General features: G+C 56.9%; 1 protein-coding gene across 5 annotated transcripts in view; it reads left to right on the top strand.

Moving 5' to 3' along the window:
• Positions 1–15,445, top strand: part of Capg (capping actin protein, gelsolin like) — a 15,803-nt gene extending 358 nt beyond the window's left edge. Inside the window, exons 1-11 of one of the 5 annotated variants that reach the window (XM_048787773.1) lie at positions 5,487–5,601; positions 10,014–10,049; positions 10,156–10,328; positions 10,417–10,571; positions 10,678–10,845; positions 12,029–12,178; positions 12,452–12,544; positions 12,900–13,032; positions 14,565–14,632; positions 14,857–14,945; positions 15,284–15,445. In XM_048787773.1, the coding sequence (XP_048643730.1) occupies positions 10,027–10,049; positions 10,156–10,328; positions 10,417–10,571; positions 10,678–10,845; positions 12,029–12,178; positions 12,452–12,544; positions 12,900–13,032; positions 14,565–14,632; positions 14,857–14,901 (1,008 nt within the window). In that variant the 5' untranslated portion in view covers positions 5,487–5,601; positions 10,014–10,026 and the 3' untranslated portion in view covers positions 14,902–14,945; positions 15,284–15,445. Of the gene's footprint in view, positions 1–5,486; positions 5,607–6,258; positions 6,278–10,013; positions 10,050–10,155; positions 10,329–10,416; positions 10,572–10,677; positions 10,846–12,028; positions 12,179–12,451; positions 12,545–12,899; positions 13,033–14,564; positions 14,633–14,856; positions 14,946–15,283 lie in introns of those variants that run through there. The other 4 variants (XM_015506314.2, XM_015506313.2, XM_048787774.1 and 1 more) reach the window with 4 other exon arrangements.
• Positions 15,446–16,744: the final 1,299 nt, after the last annotated feature.

Genomic DNA, 16,744 nt, shown 5'->3' with positions numbered 1-16,744 from the left:
TGCAGCGTGCAGCGTGCAGGGTCGGGAAGCCGCGCCCTCTAATTTGCCCGACCCTCCCCTCCACCGCTGGCAGCACCCGCGATCCGGGCCACCACTCCTGACCGCGCCCCCACTGCACCGCGCCAAGGCCCGCCCCACGGCCGCTGGGAGGGACAGCCGGAGGGGCGGAGCCAGGACGGCCGGCGCGTGCTTGCGTGCGTGCGAGCGTGCTGCGTCCGAGGCCACGCCCCGCTGGGGTGCGTAACTCGCACGACTGGATCAGAGCGCCCGATGGGTGCGTGTGTGCGTCCCTGCGTCCGTGCGTGCATGCGGGCGTTTCGAGGCCTGCGTCAGAGTCTGGTGCTGGTGACTGTGTCCCGGCACTGTGGGCCTGGCGCGGCAGAGGGCTGCGGCCGCCTCTCCGAGGATTTCAGTTCACGGCCCGCCAGGATGACCCGGCTGTGGGCGCTCGGCCAGGCTGAGGTCCTCCCTGTCCCGACTGTCGGCCCCGCGACGTACTTGCCTCCAGAACGGCACCCCGTGGCACCTAGAGGGGCGCGTCCCTGCCACGTCCCCCCTCGAGTGGGGACGTGGGCTGGGAGGCCCAGCCCTGCCTGGCATAGAGGCCCAGGCCGGGCAGCAGGGCGTGGCGGCACCCGCCTGTCTTGCCGGAGACACAGGAGGCTGATGCAGGAGGATCGCGTGGTCGAGGCCAGCCTGCGCAACTCAGTGAGACCCTGTCTCAAAATACAAAATAAAAGGGGCCGGGGCTGTAGTGTGGAGGCCTCCTGGGTGTTATGGGGAGCCGCGTCAAGAAACGCTCAAAGTCCGAATTCAAATCAAAGAGAGCTTTATTCACCTGGTGGGGGACTGCCACCCACTCTAGAGACTGAAGCTGTGTGGGAGAACAGCCTTTTCCTGGCCTGTGTCTTGGGAATTTAAGGACGAAAAACCACAGCTTGGGGACTTTGCTTAGCGTCATGCAAGCAAGCCAGTCATAGACGCTAAGACAGCAATTAGCGCAAGGCAGTGGCATCTTGGGTCCGAGCAGGTGTTAGAAATCTGCTTTCGTTTTAGTTTCTCAGAAACAGCTCTTGTAATAGTTTTTGTTTTTCTTAACAGAAGGCAGCAAAATGGAGTCTTAGGCCAGTCTGTGACAGTTCTTGCTTTATCATTGTCTTATCTCACTTATCAAAATCTTACATATCAATAATCTATTTTTTTACTACTCTATAACCTATAACTTACACTCTTACTGATTGTATTTATAGGTTCACACAACAACACTGGGTTCTGCCCCGCACTGCAGAGAGAAAGAGCTCAGGCCCTCAGAGGACTGGCTGTGCCCTAGGCTGGTCACTGGGTGGCCGATGGAGACTTAAACTCTACCAAGGGGAACACGGAGGAAGTCTGTGTTCACCAACAAAATATATGGGCAACTCTGGCCTGTACTTTGCTTTGAGAATCAAAGAATGAAGGTGTGTGTGTGTGTGTGTGTGTGTGTGTGTGTGTGAATTAAGTAAACTAAACCCCAAGGTGTGTGGGGGGGGGGGCGGTATCAGAATCTGGCTCTGGACCTTAAGGAGTCTCACTTCAAAAGAGAAAACAAGGAAAACCACCTGAAATCCCAGGTATTTGTGAGGCAGAGGCAGAAGAATCATAAGTTCAAGGCCCACCTGGGCAACTTAGCAAGATCTTGTCTCAAAAAGCTGGGGGTGGGGGCTGGGGCTCAGTGGCAAAGTGCTTGCCTGCATGTGTGAGGCCCTGGGTTTGATCCTCAGCACCACATAAAAATAAATAAAATAAAGGTACATCTAAAATAATAATAATAATAATAAAAGAGCTGGGATGTGGTTTAGTGGTCAAGGGCCCCTGTGTTCATTTGCCAGCACCAAATAAAGGAAAAAGGTCAAGAATTGGATGTTTTTTCCCCACATATGGTAGCTAGAGAGGAAAAAGGGAAGAAAAGTCTCACAAAAATCAAAGGGAAAGAGTCAAGGGGAGGGAAGAGGGGAAAGACAGGAAAATCCTGGGGGATGATGTTGACCAAATAATATTGTTATATTGTGTGCATGAATGAATATGTAACAGATGGTCCCACTATTATGTATAATTGTAATGCTCCAAAAAGCTTATGGAAAAGAAAAAGAGCCAGACAGGGGACATACACCTGTAATTCAAAGGACTGGGGAGGCTGAGGCAGGAGGATTGCAAGTTCAAAGTCAGTCTCAGCACCTTAGCGAGAGCCTAAGCAACTTACCAAGACCCTGTCTCAAAATAAAAAATTAAGAAAGAGCTGGGGGTATGGCTCAGTGGTTAGGGTCCCTGGGTTTAATCCTAGTACCAAGAAAGACAGAGTGAGCCTTGGTTTCCCCCTCAGCACTAGACACACACACATGATAAACAGATATTTCTGAATCTTAGGTCTTATTTACACACTATGTCCACCTCTCCTCAGGGAATGAGAGATGATCTAGAAAAATGGGTTTGCAGGTCAAGTTCACAGGCTAGAAGCACCCTGAGAAGTGTGGGCAATTCCGAGGCTGGCTGGGATTGTGACGAATTGCAGCAGGTTCAAATCAGCCCCTGGGTGAGGAACGGTGGCATGAGCTGCACCTCTGGACTGGAGTCAGGAGCATCTTATGGACCGGAACCTAAGACCTGAAGCGGGTGGCCCAGTCGGTAGTGGATGGCAGCACAAGACCTTGCTAGGGAGACTCCTTTGCAGTTTCAGGAGTTTTTAGTCTGTGTACCCGGATACAGTAGTAGGAAGCTGGCCGTTTGGGGGCAGTCAAAACCCAGGCTCTTCTGTTTTTTTCTCAACCAAATGTTTGTCTTAGAAATAGTTTATTAATACCAATGGCAACAGCCCCTGTCCACAAGGGGCTTTAGGCTTTTCTAAGGGCCTCTCACCGGCTGCCAGGCTGCAGCCTCCCAGTCTCCATTGCAGAGGGCTGGGGTTTCTGTCCCTGGGGCCTTGAAAGGCTGAAAGCTGCCGCAGTCCTGGGATGTGGGAGTTTTGCTCTCTAATCTGTTAAGATATTCGGTAGAGATTTTGGGGAGTCTGTCACCTACTGAGTGCCATTCATGTGGCACATGGCAAAACAGTGGGGAGGGAACCTTTTGGGTGGTGGAAGTGTTTCATACTTGGCAGGGACGTGAGCCAGGTGGCTGTTGCATCTGTCAGAATCATGAGTTATTTGCCATCAGTTCACTTCACTGTGAAGCTGGCCTACATGGATGTTTCATCCCGGCTGTGCAGAGCCAGACCAAGGGCAATAGGGTACTGGGTACACCAGCACACACTTGCTGGTGGGGTGTGGCTGGAAAGACTCCCCCGCAGACTAGATGTCCCAGTGGCCTTGATGCCCAGAGCAGCTGGGGGCACTGTGGAGGGTTTCAGCTGTGTCTGCAGGTAGCAGAGGTGGGTGAAGAGGGTGGGCTGGCACTTCTGGAGTGGGGCTGCTTGGTACTCATGCCGAGGAGGAGCCAGGTGCTGTGGTTTCACACCCACCAGCAGGCCGTGGAGAAACTATTCTGGGTGGCTCCACAAAGCGGCTGCTCAAGAAGTGGACAGGCCTCTGCACTGCATGTGGAGCCCTGAAGGAGCCGGAGGTCACATTCTGGAGCTGAGGTGGGAGTGAGGACCTCTGCTGCCTTGCATGCTGCAAGAGCGTGGCTGCTGGAGCAGAGCCTGGCCAGCGGCTCTCCTCCAGGTGTTGCTGCGAAGACCAGCCCAGGTCAGAAACCAGCATCACCCCAGAGGAGTGGACTGAACCTCCCTCAAACTTCCTTTGTTAAGCCTGAGCAGTGCTGGCAGAGGCAGAGGCTCAACAAGATCCCATCTGACTCACCAAGTTCAAACAGTAGCTATTGGTAGCCTGAAAGGCCAAGGACCTAGGGACAGACTGGGAAGGCACACTGCAACCCCCTGCAGAGCTGTGTACAGCGTGGTTGTCCTGAGCTGCCCCAGCCCCAGACTTGCCCTGAGGTATGGTCCTGAGTGGCCAGCTGGAGGTGGGGTCACTGAGAAGCACCCTCTGGGGCTTGGGGTTGGAGGTTGTGGTGGCTGTCCACCTCCCTGGGCCTCGGGGGTGTGCCTGCTCTGTGATCCACAGGGAAGAAGGGCGGTGTGCCATGTGGGGCCTTGGCAAGGAGGTGCTTCCTTCACTCCATTTGGGACAAACTTGTGCAGTCTTGTGAGGGGCACTGAAGGAAGGAAAACTGATCCTTTACAGCCTTGTACCAGAGGTGGCTGGCAGGCACATTGAGCTCCCAGGCATGCGACCTACCTCCTCTATGTGTGACAGGTCTCACTGTGTGCCCAGGCTGGACACCCAGGCTCAAGTGGTCCCCACACCTCAGCCACTGAGCAGCTGGGGCTCAGGGGCCCGCCCTCTGCGGCACCTGGCTCCCTCCTTCCAAGTTCCAGGCCAGCCTGGTCAACTTAGCAAGACCCTGTCTCAAAATAAAATTTTAAAAGGGTGGGGGTGTAGCTCAGTAATAGAGCTCTTGCTCAGCATGTGCAAGGCCGCGGGTCCCAAACCTAATACTGCAAAAATAATTAAAAAAGGAAAAGAAGCATCCATCCAGCACTCTGGGGCAGTTGGACACCTTGGTTTGGTGAGAGGTCAGCTAATGGAGAGGTTCATTCTGGGGTTTGCTCCATGTGCCCACCACTGCTCCCAGGTGGAGCCTTGACTCCACATAGCCCTGCTGACCAGTGCTTTTCAGGGACACGGGCAGCCCCAAGCCAGCAGGTGGAGTCACTGGTACTCACTTCATCCTGGAGCCTCACCTGAGCCCCACTTTTCTTTCCACACCAATTCAGAGGGAATGGGGGGCCCTGCTCCCTGTGTGGCCTCAAGCTGGACCTGACCAGCTGTGCGTCTCTGACTGACTTGGCACTCCGTCAGCCTGAGTTGCACTGGTTTCTGTTGCTTCCCAAGAGCAGCCAGTGCCTGGTGAGCGAGCAGCCAGCCAGCAGTCATCTTGAGCACTCTGGGGCTCAGACCTCTCTCAGAACTGAACTTGAAACCAATCTAGCTGGGTGCAGTGGCAGCACAGGTCAATAATCCCAGCAACCTGGGAGGCTGAGGTAGGAGGATTGCAAGTTCAAAGCCAGCCTCAGCAGTTTAGCGAGCTGCAGAAAATCAAAAGGATCTGGCTCAGTGGTTAAGTGCCTCTGGGTTCCATCCCCAGTACCCAAACAAGCAATGACAACAACAAAAACCCAAAGAAATCAAGAGCATTCAGGGCAAGGGGAAAACAAATTGGGACAGTCAGTGACCCCACCCAGGAAATGACACTAACCAGGCCACGCAGGGCTGTGCAGGCTGCCACTGGACTGGTGAATGGGGAGCAAGGCTTTTCTTGCTGGCCCCAGACTCAGACATGCTGGCCAGGGCCTCCTGGCCCAAGGCCACCTCTAGTCTTCCTATGGACGCCCTGAGGAGGTGCCTAACAGCACCACATGCTGGCTCTCCCCTGTGCAGGCCTGCCCGTCCTCCCAGGGCGGGGCAGGTGGGTGGGGCAGCCTGGAGGAGAGAGGGAAGTGAGAGCTGGGGCGGGGCTGGCTGGGAGAAGTAGAGAGCAAAGCGGAGCAGCAGGAGCAGGAACAAGGCGAGGTGACGGGGAGTGGCCTTGGGAGTGGGACTGGCTGGGACCCTCTGGATGAACAGGGAAGGGTGACTTGCAGGGTCTGGAAACAGCCAGGAATGGTGGCCCTGGCCTGTAGCCCTGGCAGGCTTATGCCAGACTCTGGTTCCTACCTGACTGCCTCTCCAAACTGACCTGGGGGATGGGAGCGTCCTGGTGGGCTGTGCCCTAGAGGCAGAGGGAGGAGCCCGGGCTTACCCTGAGTGTGAGAGGTGGTGGAAGACTCCCTAGGGATGCCTGAGACCCCCAGTGCGAATTCTGTCCCCCTGGGCAGCACCTAGTGCCCTGGAGCAGGACTGTGGGGGGTCTGACCACTGGAGGGGCTCCAGCCAGGCGGGCAGGCCCGGCCTTCTGCTGGAGGCACTTTGGCCAACTCCCTGCGGAGGGCCTGCCTGGGGTCGGAGGAGGAGGTAGAACCTGGGGAGGAGCCCTCCAGGCTGGGGGTCTGGTGTGGTTCTGGAGCAGACCTCCTCTCTGCCCTTATCCAGAAGGACAAGTGCATTGCACACTGAGGGGCAGCCGGGCTGTGAGGGGAAGAGGCCAGTCAGGAGTCTATGGAATTAGGGCCTGAGGAGGGCAAATATCCCACAGGTACCCGGAGGAATGGGGACACTGACGGCTGTCAAGCATTTCCTCAAAGGTGTGCATTAGCTGGGCTCGGTGGCACACGCCTGCAACCCCAGTGGCTCAGGAGGCTGAGGCAGGAGGATAGCAAGTTCAAGGCCTGGGCAATTAGTGAGACTCTGTCTCAAAATAAAAAGGGCCGGGGGTTCAGCTTAGTGGTAGAGTGCTGGCTTAGCATGGGAGTGGCCCTGAGTTCAACCCTCAGTACCTGGGGGGAGACATAGAAGAGGCTGTTTTCCCTAGAGATGCGTTCCCCATCTCCAATGGCATCCAAGAGGGGCTGGTAGAGGATGCTGCAGGGGAGCTCTGTGCTGTGCATGTCTGGGTATGTGTCAGGAGGCAGATGTGGGGCTGGACTGAACTAGATGAGCATTAGGGCTCCTTCTCACGCTGGGTCTGTGATTCAATGACGTCCCGCCCAGGGGAGGTTTGAGGTTTCCTTGGGCATGGTGGCCCTCTACCTCACTACGCCCTGCAGCTGGACGCAGAAGCCTGGGCTGTTCCTTGGGTTTGTGCTCCCCTTCCTGCCTGTGCTGAGCCCCAGCACAGGCCTTGAAGGAGTGGAACAGAGTGGACAGCCACAGGCTGCTTGGGGGACACGCAGAGAGAGGCATGAGAGTGCCCTTTGCTTAGGCGGAGACGTGGAGTAGTCAGGTCTTGCTGCAGGGCCACCTGCAGTGGGGCCTGGAGCTTTCCTCCCAGGTGGGAGGCCTGGGGGAACTCCTGGGGAGGCTGAGGTGGAGGATCTGGAAGATCCCTTGGACCCTTAATGTGGGCCTGGGATGCTGGGCTCTGATGGGTGTGAGGCTGGAGGCACACATGGAGGAGGCCGAGGAGCTGTGGGTGCCAGCGGCTGGCAGGAGGGGAAAAGAGGGAAGGACCAGAGGTTGGGTTGGTCCCTCCTGAGAGAGCCTGGGGCGAGGTGGGGGACAGGGATCTGACGGGGCAGCCCAGGCTCTACCCAGGGAGCCTGCTTGTAGCTGGCCAAGTCTGGGGCCAGGTATTGGGAGTTTACAAAAATCCTGGTATGTCAAGGGTGACTCTGCTCCAGACAGAGTCCACAGCAGCACGGGGTGACTTCAGCATGCGGTCAGCATGTGGATGCGCAACCTCACTGCAGAGCAAAGGAGCGAGGCCTCAGGCCTGCGGCCCATAGGGGACCGCTTACTCACGGAGACCAGTTAAAGCCACCCAGGGATCACCTTATTGGCCTGTCCAGGGTACAGGACCACAGTGACAGGGTCGTGCAGCAGGTGGGAGAGACCGGGCTCATTCTGAATGCAGCGTGGGCGGAAGCTAAGGAGCAGGGCAAGGGCCAGGGATGGCAGATGATTCCAGGGGAACAGCAGGGCAGGGTTCTGTTTAACCGACCCTCAGAGACTTGTTGAAGACCAGCCAGGCTGACCCTGACCCGAGGCCCCTGGGGGGAGGCAGAGGATGTAGCCCTGATGACGCTGAAGGTGGCTGGATGTGGAGGATGGCTTCTGGTGAAGCTTGCTGGTCGGGTCCTTTGCTAACCCTGGGGTTCACAGGGAGACACAGGGGAGGTTCCCCAAAGCGTTGTCAGCACGTACTTTATTTAAAAAAAATTTTGTTTTAGTATTTTTCCTTTTTTGCAGTGCCAGGCATTAAACCCAAGGCCTCACGCATGCCTGGCAATGCTTTATCACTGAGTGCAGCACCAGCCCCGCACCTACCTTCTATAGGACCCCAAGGCCACTCGCCCTGCTGTGGGGGCTCACGGCCTGGACAGGTAGCCTGCTTGTTTGAGCTTTGAGTTCTCGTAGCACAGAATCCAGACTAGGGAAGCCCACAGCTTCTGACCGCACTCCTTCCTTGAGCTCTCCCTGCTGGTGACTCAGCCAGGGCCTGTGGGCATAGCATGTGACCCTTTGTGAGACCCAGAAGCAACTCCCCTCCCTTCCTCTCCTCCTGGGATGCCAAAGAACGCCTCTGCTATTCTGTAGCTGCTGGTGGAAAAGGAAAGGCGTGGTTTTCAGGCACTGCACACCCATCACCCTGCTCTCACCCGCCCTGGTGCCTGCTCAGAACGCCCCTGCTCGCCTGGCCTCCATTCAGTGGCTCCAAGATCCTCCCAGTGATGCCCCTTGGCTTCTCAGCTGGTTCCCTTCGCCCTGACTCTGCCTAGAGGGAGGCCCCTTGCAAAGCTGAGCTGGGTGGGCACATGGTGTGTGTTGTGTGGAGTGCCCCAATGTGGGAAGAAACCAGCTGTCGCCACCCATTTTCTGGACCTTAAAGATGATGATGTGTTTTTAAAATGCCTGCTTTTTGTATTCTCCCCACAATCCGTGCCATGGGTCGTCCCTCCTGACCCATGCAATAGAGATGGGTGCTTCATGCCAGCACTGAAGGGAGCTGGGCACACAGTGATGCCAGGGACCAGGCTGGGGAGCCGCTGAGGGCAGGGAGTAGTTAGGCAGCCTTTAAGGACATTTAGTAAGGCTTCACTTTGCTGTGTTTGGTAGGTGCCTTTCAGCCCCAGCTCGGGCCGTCTGTTTCTCCTTGAGTTCTCACTCTGTACCTTCCAGGATGCTTGTTCATTGTTCACGTGAGACAGTGAATGCACTGGCATAAAACTTCTGAAATCCTTCAGTTGTCATTTGAATATCTACAGAACCTACAGTGACTTCGAGGCAGGTTAGAAGAAATAAGAAGTAGGAGAGACAAGGAGAAGGACAAGGAAGGACAATGCTGATCTGAGGTCCCATGCACCTGTCCAGCCCTCTCACTTCTCAAGCTCAGTCTTCCCAGACCCGTCTCTCCCACCTTTATGGGAAACCTGAGCATCTTAGAGTTATTGCAAACCTACCCCCTCTTGGGAAAATTACCTGTGAACTTTGATTAGTTTATAAAATGAATAGATTAAGCAAGGGGAGGTATAGTTTTTTTTTAATGCAGTACTAGTGATTGAACCCTCTGATGCTCTGTCTACCAGGGCTACATCCCCAGGGTCTTGAGACAGGGTCTTGCTAAATTGCTGAGGCTGGTCTTGAACTTGTGAGCCTCCTGCTTCAGCCTCCAGAGTTGCTGGGATTACAGGCGTGTGCCACTGCACCCGGCTGCTTTTATTTTTATTATTTAATTCCTTCTGATTGTTTTGGGTTTCATTTGCTTGTCCTTTTCATTTTGGGCTTTTTTTTTTTGATACCAAGGATTAAACTCAGGGGCACTTGACCACTGAGCCACATCCCAGCCCTATTTTGTATTTTATTTAGAGACAGGGGCTCACTGAGTTGCTGAGTGCCTCGATGTTGCTGAGGCTGGCTTTGAACTTGCAATCCTCCTGCCTCAGCCTCCCGGGCTGCTGGGATCATAGGCATGCACCGCTGCGCCCATCTGTCCTTTTCTGTCCTTTTCTTTTTATGGTGGAAGCTGAAGCCATTGGCTTTTGGCTTTTCTAATGGCAGTTTCTGCTTAGAGAGCTGCCTCCCAATCTTGGTTATCGGGGTCTGAGTGGAAGGCAGGTGTGGCTGAGAGGTCAGACAGTTGGGACACCTGGCCAGGTGCAGAGATCTGGTCTCCACAAGCCATGCACAGCTGAGTGACCATGTGTGACCTTGGACTTTGACTCTCCACCTGCTTTTCTTTGCCTGTGTAATGGAACCAGGGGCAATCCCCTCTTGGGCTCCTGTAAGTGAAGTAGTTGAATATACCTGGCCACCTGGCAGGGCCTTCCAGACCCATATGTGAGGGCCCTTGAGTCCCTGTGACAAGGATACTCTGTCTTGCAGGTCCGGAGACAGCATGTTCACGCCCATCCCCAAGAGGTAGGCAGCCACTCACCCTCCCCTCCCAGCACTTCCAGGGCTGCCCACTCCCTGAGCCATCATCCACTCCTCCAGTCCTGGGCACCAACCTTCTCCCTCCCCGCAGTGGCTCTCCATTCCCGGCCTCCGTGCGGGATCCTGGCCTGCACGTGTGGCGGGTGGAGAAGCTGAAGCCGGTGCCTGTGGCGCGCGAGACCCAGGGCGTCTTTTTCTCGGGGGACTCCTACCTGGTGCTGTACAACGGCCCGGAAGAGCTCTCTCATCTCCACCTGTGGATAGGTATGGGGCAGGGTGGTGGGGTCTCGCTCAGGGTGAGGGCTGGCATGGGCCTCGGGGACCTTGCCCTTCCACCTCCCTCCTGCCCCAGGCCAGCAGTCTTCCCGGGACGAGCAGGGGGCCTGCGCTGTGCTGGCCGTCCACCTCAACACCCTGCTGGGGGAGCGGCCCGTGCAGCACCGGGAGGTGCAGGGCAACGAGTCTGACCTCTTCATGAGCTACTTCCCGCGGGGCCTCAAGTACCAGGTCAGGGCAGCTCCAGCCCGTGTCCCCCCTTCCTGCCTGTCTCCTGCGGGTGGGGTGCAGAGCCCTGGTAGCTCAGGCACATGAAGGGGTCCCTTCTGGGCTGCAGGAAGGTGGTGTGGAGTCAGCATTCCACAAGACCTCCCCTGGGACGGCCCCGGCGGCCATCAGGAAGCTGTACCAGGTGAAGGGGAAGAAGAACATCCGGGCCACGGAGCGGGCGCTGAGCTGGGACAGCTTCAACACCGGGGACTGCTTCATCCTGGACCTGGGCCAGGTGGGTGGCCGAGGCTGGGCAAGGAATGAGGCCATACCCCACTCCTAGTGGACCCTCCACCAGGGAGTGCCATCCCGAGCCCAGCCCTTGGGGTTGTCTCCAGGGCCACGGCCACCAGAGCCCCGTGGCTCTGACCTGTGTAAGATGGCCTCTATGTGGACTCAGGCACTTCACTGTGTACTTGGTCCCCTCCAGGTGACCACAACACCTCCTGGGTGAATGCCGGAGAGGTAGGGAGTAACGGCAGGGAGCACAGACACAATGTGTCCGAGTATTTCTGATCCTTGGTCGAATCTGGTTGCACCCACATTAGAGGGCCACTGTGGGCAGAGCCGGCCTCCGGCGGTGTTCCCAGGCTCTGAGTCCACTCCCTCCCTCTCAGGAGCCGTGGTGGCCTGGGCTACTTGCCTGCCGGCCTCTCATGCATTGAGTCCAGGATGCTCCTCTGGGCCAGCATGGAGGCCTGGGGAGGCAGCCAAGATGGCCTGTCTCCATCCTAGCCCATGCAGCAGTGAGTGGGGCATAGGCCAGGGGCTGGGCTCTCAGGCAGGGAGGGACCACCAACCTGCCATCCCAGGGAGGAGCCAAAGATGGACCTTCAGGGGAGGGAGCAGGTGAGCAGGGCTGGGGAGGGGAAGGGGCATGGTCCTGGAGTGCAGGTGGCTAAGGAAGGCCTTGAGGACACTGCTTTGGGGCTGGAGGATGGCTGAAGATTAGGCAGGAGGGTCAACCTTGCTGTTCTCAGGAAGGGCGGTGGTGGTGAGAAGAGGCAGGGGCACAAGGACAGGCCTTGTACCAAGTGGCAGTTCAGGAGAGGAGACGGGGGAGGGGAAACAGCTCTAGGGTGGCATCCCCACTTCCCCGCAGCCTCCCCCTACCCCGCCCGTTCAGCACACATCTGTATTGTGCCTAACTATGTGCCAGCTCAGCTTTGGCAAGGGCACAGGGCAGGGAGCAAATCCGTCAGGCTCACTTCCTAGAGCGAGAGGCTGGCTCTAATGAGGTAAAGAGGTGACATGGGCAGGAATACGCACAGCCTTCCTCTAAGGCCTCTGGGGTCTGTCCCTGCCTTCTGTCACACCTCCAGGGTCAGTCCTCCAAGAAGAACAGGGGAGGCAGGACCCTTCTGGGCTGGGGCAGGACTCGGCCGCTGGCTGTGAACGGGCTGCTCCCTTCCCTGCAGAGCATCTTTGCCTGGTGTGGTGGGAGGTCCAACATCCTGGAGCGCAACAAGGCCCGGGACCTGGCCCTGGCCATCCGGGACAGCGAGCGGCAGGGCAAGGCCCAAGTGGAGATCGTCACCGATGGGGAGGAGCCTGCTGAGATGATCCAGGTTGGAGGACACTGGCGTGGGCAGCTGGGCGCCCTGCTTAGAAGTGGTCAAGAGAGTCAGTGATGAGCTGGGATGCGAGGGTGGCTGGGCCAGGGTACAGGCATCTCTGTGACGGAGGAGCAGGCAGCCTGGCTGGTGGGTGGGTTGTGCTCACTCTCCTAGTGCCTTGGTGCAGGACATGGTGAGCCAGACAAGAGGGGTGGCCCTGAGCATGACGGCTTTAAAGTTTGGGGGCAGGAATTCCAGTATACCTGGCCTGCTCTGGCTCTGCAGGTTCTGGGCCCCAAGCCTACTCTGAAGGAGGGGAACCCTGAAGAAGACCTCACAGCTGACCAGACGAATGCCCAGGCCGCGGCTCTCTACAAGGTGGGCACTCCAGGCCTTGTGCAGCAGCCGCAGGGCCGGGGCTGAAGAGAGAGGAGCGGCTCAGAGGGCAGGAGGATGGGAAGTGGGGGGTGGCAATCCCCAAGGACATAACTGTTATTTCACTTTGGGGCCCTTCCTGGTGAAGTTCAGAAGCTAGTTCCAAGCGTCCTCTGTTGAACTCCTCTGATGGGTCACCGGGCAGTGCCCAGCAGTACCGAGGTGGAGGGCAGGGGTGGGGGCTGCCTTGGCCAGGGCAAGGCTCTGGGGAGCAGCAGAGAGGGCCCTGGCCCTCTCTGGGCTGAGACGAGGGCTGGTGCTCGGGGAAGTCAAACTCAGCGTGCCCTTCCTCCCTCAGGTCTCTGATGCCACTGGACAGATGGACCTGACCAAAGTGGCCGACTCCAGCCCCTTTGCCCCTGAGCTGCTGGTGCCCGACGACTGCTTCGTGCTGGACAACGGGCTCTGTGGCAAGATCTACATCTGGAAGGGTACGTGGGGCTCCTCCACAGCCACCTGGGCCCTGTAGCTGCCCTGGCCCAGGCAGGCACCCATGGCCACTGCTCTGAAGCTGCAGCCCCCTGCAGTCGCTGAGGGCCTGCTCAGACGTGTTGCTGGGTCCTGCCCCAGAGATTCAGGCTCGCTAGGCCTGGGGGCAGCTACCACTCCTGGGAACCACTCTTTTAGCCCCTTCCTTGGCCTTCAGGGCTTGGAGACCCCAATCTTGGACTCTGCCTCAAGGTGTGACAGGTAAATTCTAGATAAATTACACATCTCCTTATGCAATGGGTGGTGAACTCGCAGAACTTGTTTCCCAAGAGATGGTATCGAGAGATGGTATTGGCTGGAGGGAGACTGCTGTGCTCAGCCGTCCTGTCCTGCCGGCTCTGGCCCTCAGGCCCTGGACCCTGGCTTTGCTTTCTGGAGCCTGTTTCACCTCCCTGACCAGCTGACAAGCTTCTCAAAGGCAGGAACTGTGTTTATCTGATGGTCTTGATGAGATAGCTACAGGGTTAACAAGATGTGGAACTTGCCAGCCCCCAGCCTGGTCAGGAAGAGAAGTGAGGCGTCCAGAGATGGCGGCTCCCAGCGACTCATACTGCGGCCTCCCAAATCCAGCAGAGACCTGGGATAGGGGCCTGGAGGTGCTGGCAGCATGGTTGATCTCTAGGGTTTGGGGAGGGGACGAGAGAGGCTCCTGCTGGGGCTGCTTTTGCACTCCCTGGAGGGGACGTGCCCCACAGCACTGATGCCAAGCATAGGAACCTCAAGCAAAGAATTATTACAGAAAGAGAATCCAGAGGAGAAACGGGGAGTTTGAGAGCCAGGAAGATGGGTGCCTGTGGGTCGGGTGCAGCTGGTGTGTTCACAGGGAGTTGAAGCATGTCAGTTCAGATATGCTGTAGTTCACGGGGTCCCCACAGCCTGGCTGCAGAGCCAGCCACTGTTTCCAGCACTATTTCTTTGGGAAAAATGCCTTGAACTGGAGCACAGGTTGGGTTTAAGGACTGTCTGCAGAAATGGGTGGATTCTGCGTGGTTTATTTTGATGAGCACTCCAGTAGCATAACCATTATGCCAGTGGAGACTCGCTGGCATTATAGGAGTCTGTTCTCCATAATAAATTGTCCCTTTTGTTCTCAGTTTGTCAAGAAGGCTTGAGTTGGGCACGGTGGCCACGCCTGTATTAAAGCAATTTGGAAGGCTGAGACAGGAGAATCGCAAGTTCAAGGCCAGCCTGGGCAACTTGGTGAAACCCTGTCTCAAAATACAAAATAAGGGCTGGGGATATGGTTCAGTTGGTAGAGTGCTTCCCTCGCATGCACAAGGTCCTGAATCAATCCCCAGCACCACCACAAATAAATAACGGCTGGGGATATGGTTCAGTGATAAAGTGCCCCGGGTTCAGTCCTCAGTACAAAGAAAAGAAAAGGCTTGCTAACCATACAATTGACAGGCACAATAGGTGAGGGTCCTGCCCCTACAGTTTGATGGAGAGAGAAAACCCATTCTTCCTGATGAAGGGCCCTGGTCAGAGCAGAAGATAGTTTGTGCTGCTGGAGATGGAATCCATGTGGTCAAGTGCTCCAGAGTGGGTTTTGATGGTCAGACCTGGCAGAAGTAGTTTTCATTTACCTTTGAGATGCCAGTTTAGAAAAAGTATTACGAGGCAGATTTCATACTTCCAAAGAGCTATTTGGCATTCTCATTAACAAAAATTTGATAGCTATTCTGTGGACCCCTGTTAAATTTCCTCAAGAAAAATGGGATGGAAACTCTAAAGGATCTCTGTTCTTCACTCTTCCTGTGCTGCAGGGCGAAAGGCTAACGAGAAGGAGCGGCAGGCGGCCCTGCACGTAGCGGAAGGCTTCATCTCCCGCATGCAGTATGCCGCAAACACTCAGGTGAGGAGGCACCTTGGGCCCCAGGCCCCACTCCTGGGCCTCCTTGTCCAGTGTGGCTGGCCTGTGCTCCCTGGGACCACTGTCCTTGGCTGTGACTGCCCCTGGTAGCCTATTGTTCTGATAGGGCTCATGGATAACAGGTGGCCTCTGCCAAACTGCACCGGTCCTTGAAGCAGGGCTTTCTCAGCCCGGTCCCTGTAACCCGTCTCCTCTCTCTGCGTATCTGAAGGAGCTGCCTGGCCTGGCCTGGCCTGCATGTGCTTGGGCCTTCTGTCCCACACCCTGTTAGTGACAGAGGTGGCAGCTTCCAAGCCAGCCTTCTCCCCACTGTCCTGCAGGTGGAGATTCTGCCCCAGGGCCGAGAGAGTCCCATCTTCAAGCAATTCTTTAAGGACTGGAAGTGAGGGTGGGCGTCCCCCTGCCCCTGCCTGCCTTTGTGTGCTCAGTGTTGAGAAGCCCCGCTGACTTCAATAAAGGAAACCAGTGCCTTCCCCACTCTCCCACTGCCTGCCTGGGTGGGTTTTCATTGTCCCTCCAGACGCTTCACAGTCCCTAGGGCCATGGAGGCAAGGGGGACTAGAGGTGGCCTGGGTCCTGCTGGCTGATGGCCCACGGTGGGGCTGAGAGATAAGCATCATTCTGGTCTGGGCGTCTGCCTCTCTTGCTCCTGGGCAAGGTGCCCCTCTTGTCTTCACCCCGCTTCCTTCTCCTGTGTGTGGTGTGGGGGAGAGACAGCAAAGGGAGGAGCGCCAAGGGGCAGAGGGGTGCTACAGCAGGTGTGGCCTGGACAAGCCTGCAGCCCTGAGGCCAGGCAGGGCTGCGTCCTGAGGCAGTGGTGCTCCCAGCTCCAAAGCTGATCAATTCTTCTTGCTGATTTTGTGCCACACAGCACTAAAAAACCAGCTGCCTTTTGCAGATCCCCACATCCTCCCATCCTTGACCTGACAGGATGCAAGAGCTGGTGCCAGGCACAGCTTTGAAAGGCAAGAGGCCAGCACGCATACAGTGGCTCTGGCAATGGTTTTAGATTTACGGAGTACTGCAAGTCCCCATGGAGGGCAAGGACATTCCCCAAGGAAAACGCACAGGTTAAGATTTCTGCATCTCCTGTCAAAGGGTTCATTCCCCTCTGGCAGCCCTGTACCTTAACAGCTCCTGGACTACACCACTGGCCACTGCCGAAGGTTTGAGGGAAGCAGCCATGAGCACTATGGTCTGAGGAGCCTCAAGCAGGCCATGAGGGGGAGGAAAGACCACTGCTGCTCCTGAGGGGACAGCTGCTCCCCTTCAGCCAGAGCCCTGGAATGCAGCCTAGCCCCCACAGGTGGGGCCCATGTTCCTAGTGGGCCTTCAGGTGACGGGAGGGAAGGAGGACACCTGACTGAGGCTCCTGCAACGTGGCCCAGGTGCAGCTCTCCTCCCTTCCAAGCCCACTGTGCCCGCATCCCCCTCTGCTGGTCTGAGGGCGCTGCTGCAGGAATTCACAGAACAAAGCCTTGTTTAAGTCCAGCAAAGGTGACATGAGGCAGATGGCAGGGCTTGTCACCAGCCACACTTGGGGGAGTTCCCTTCTGCATCTGGAAGGCCATCTGTCATCCTCACCTCTGGAATGGGTCCCACCTGCAGTGTGTTAGGCCTGGAGGAAGGATGGAGGCATGGAGGGGGCTCTTACCTGCCCCCACCCCCAGCTCGGCTGCTGGCCTGGAGCTGTGAGGGGAGCAACAGAGCCAGGCTTGTCCAGAAGCAAATGCAGGACACCATGCCAGTCTACCCTGATAAGACCCAGGGCCACCATGTCC

Source organism: Marmota marmota, unplaced genomic scaffold (assembly GCF_001458135.2).
Source record: "Marmota marmota marmota unplaced genomic scaffold, marMar, whole genome shotgun sequence".
NCBI classification, from domain to species: Eukaryota; Metazoa; Chordata; class Mammalia; order Rodentia; family Sciuridae; genus Marmota; species Marmota marmota.
Note: the sequence above shows the minus strand (reverse complement) of the source record. Positions and strands in the feature narration are given on the sequence as shown.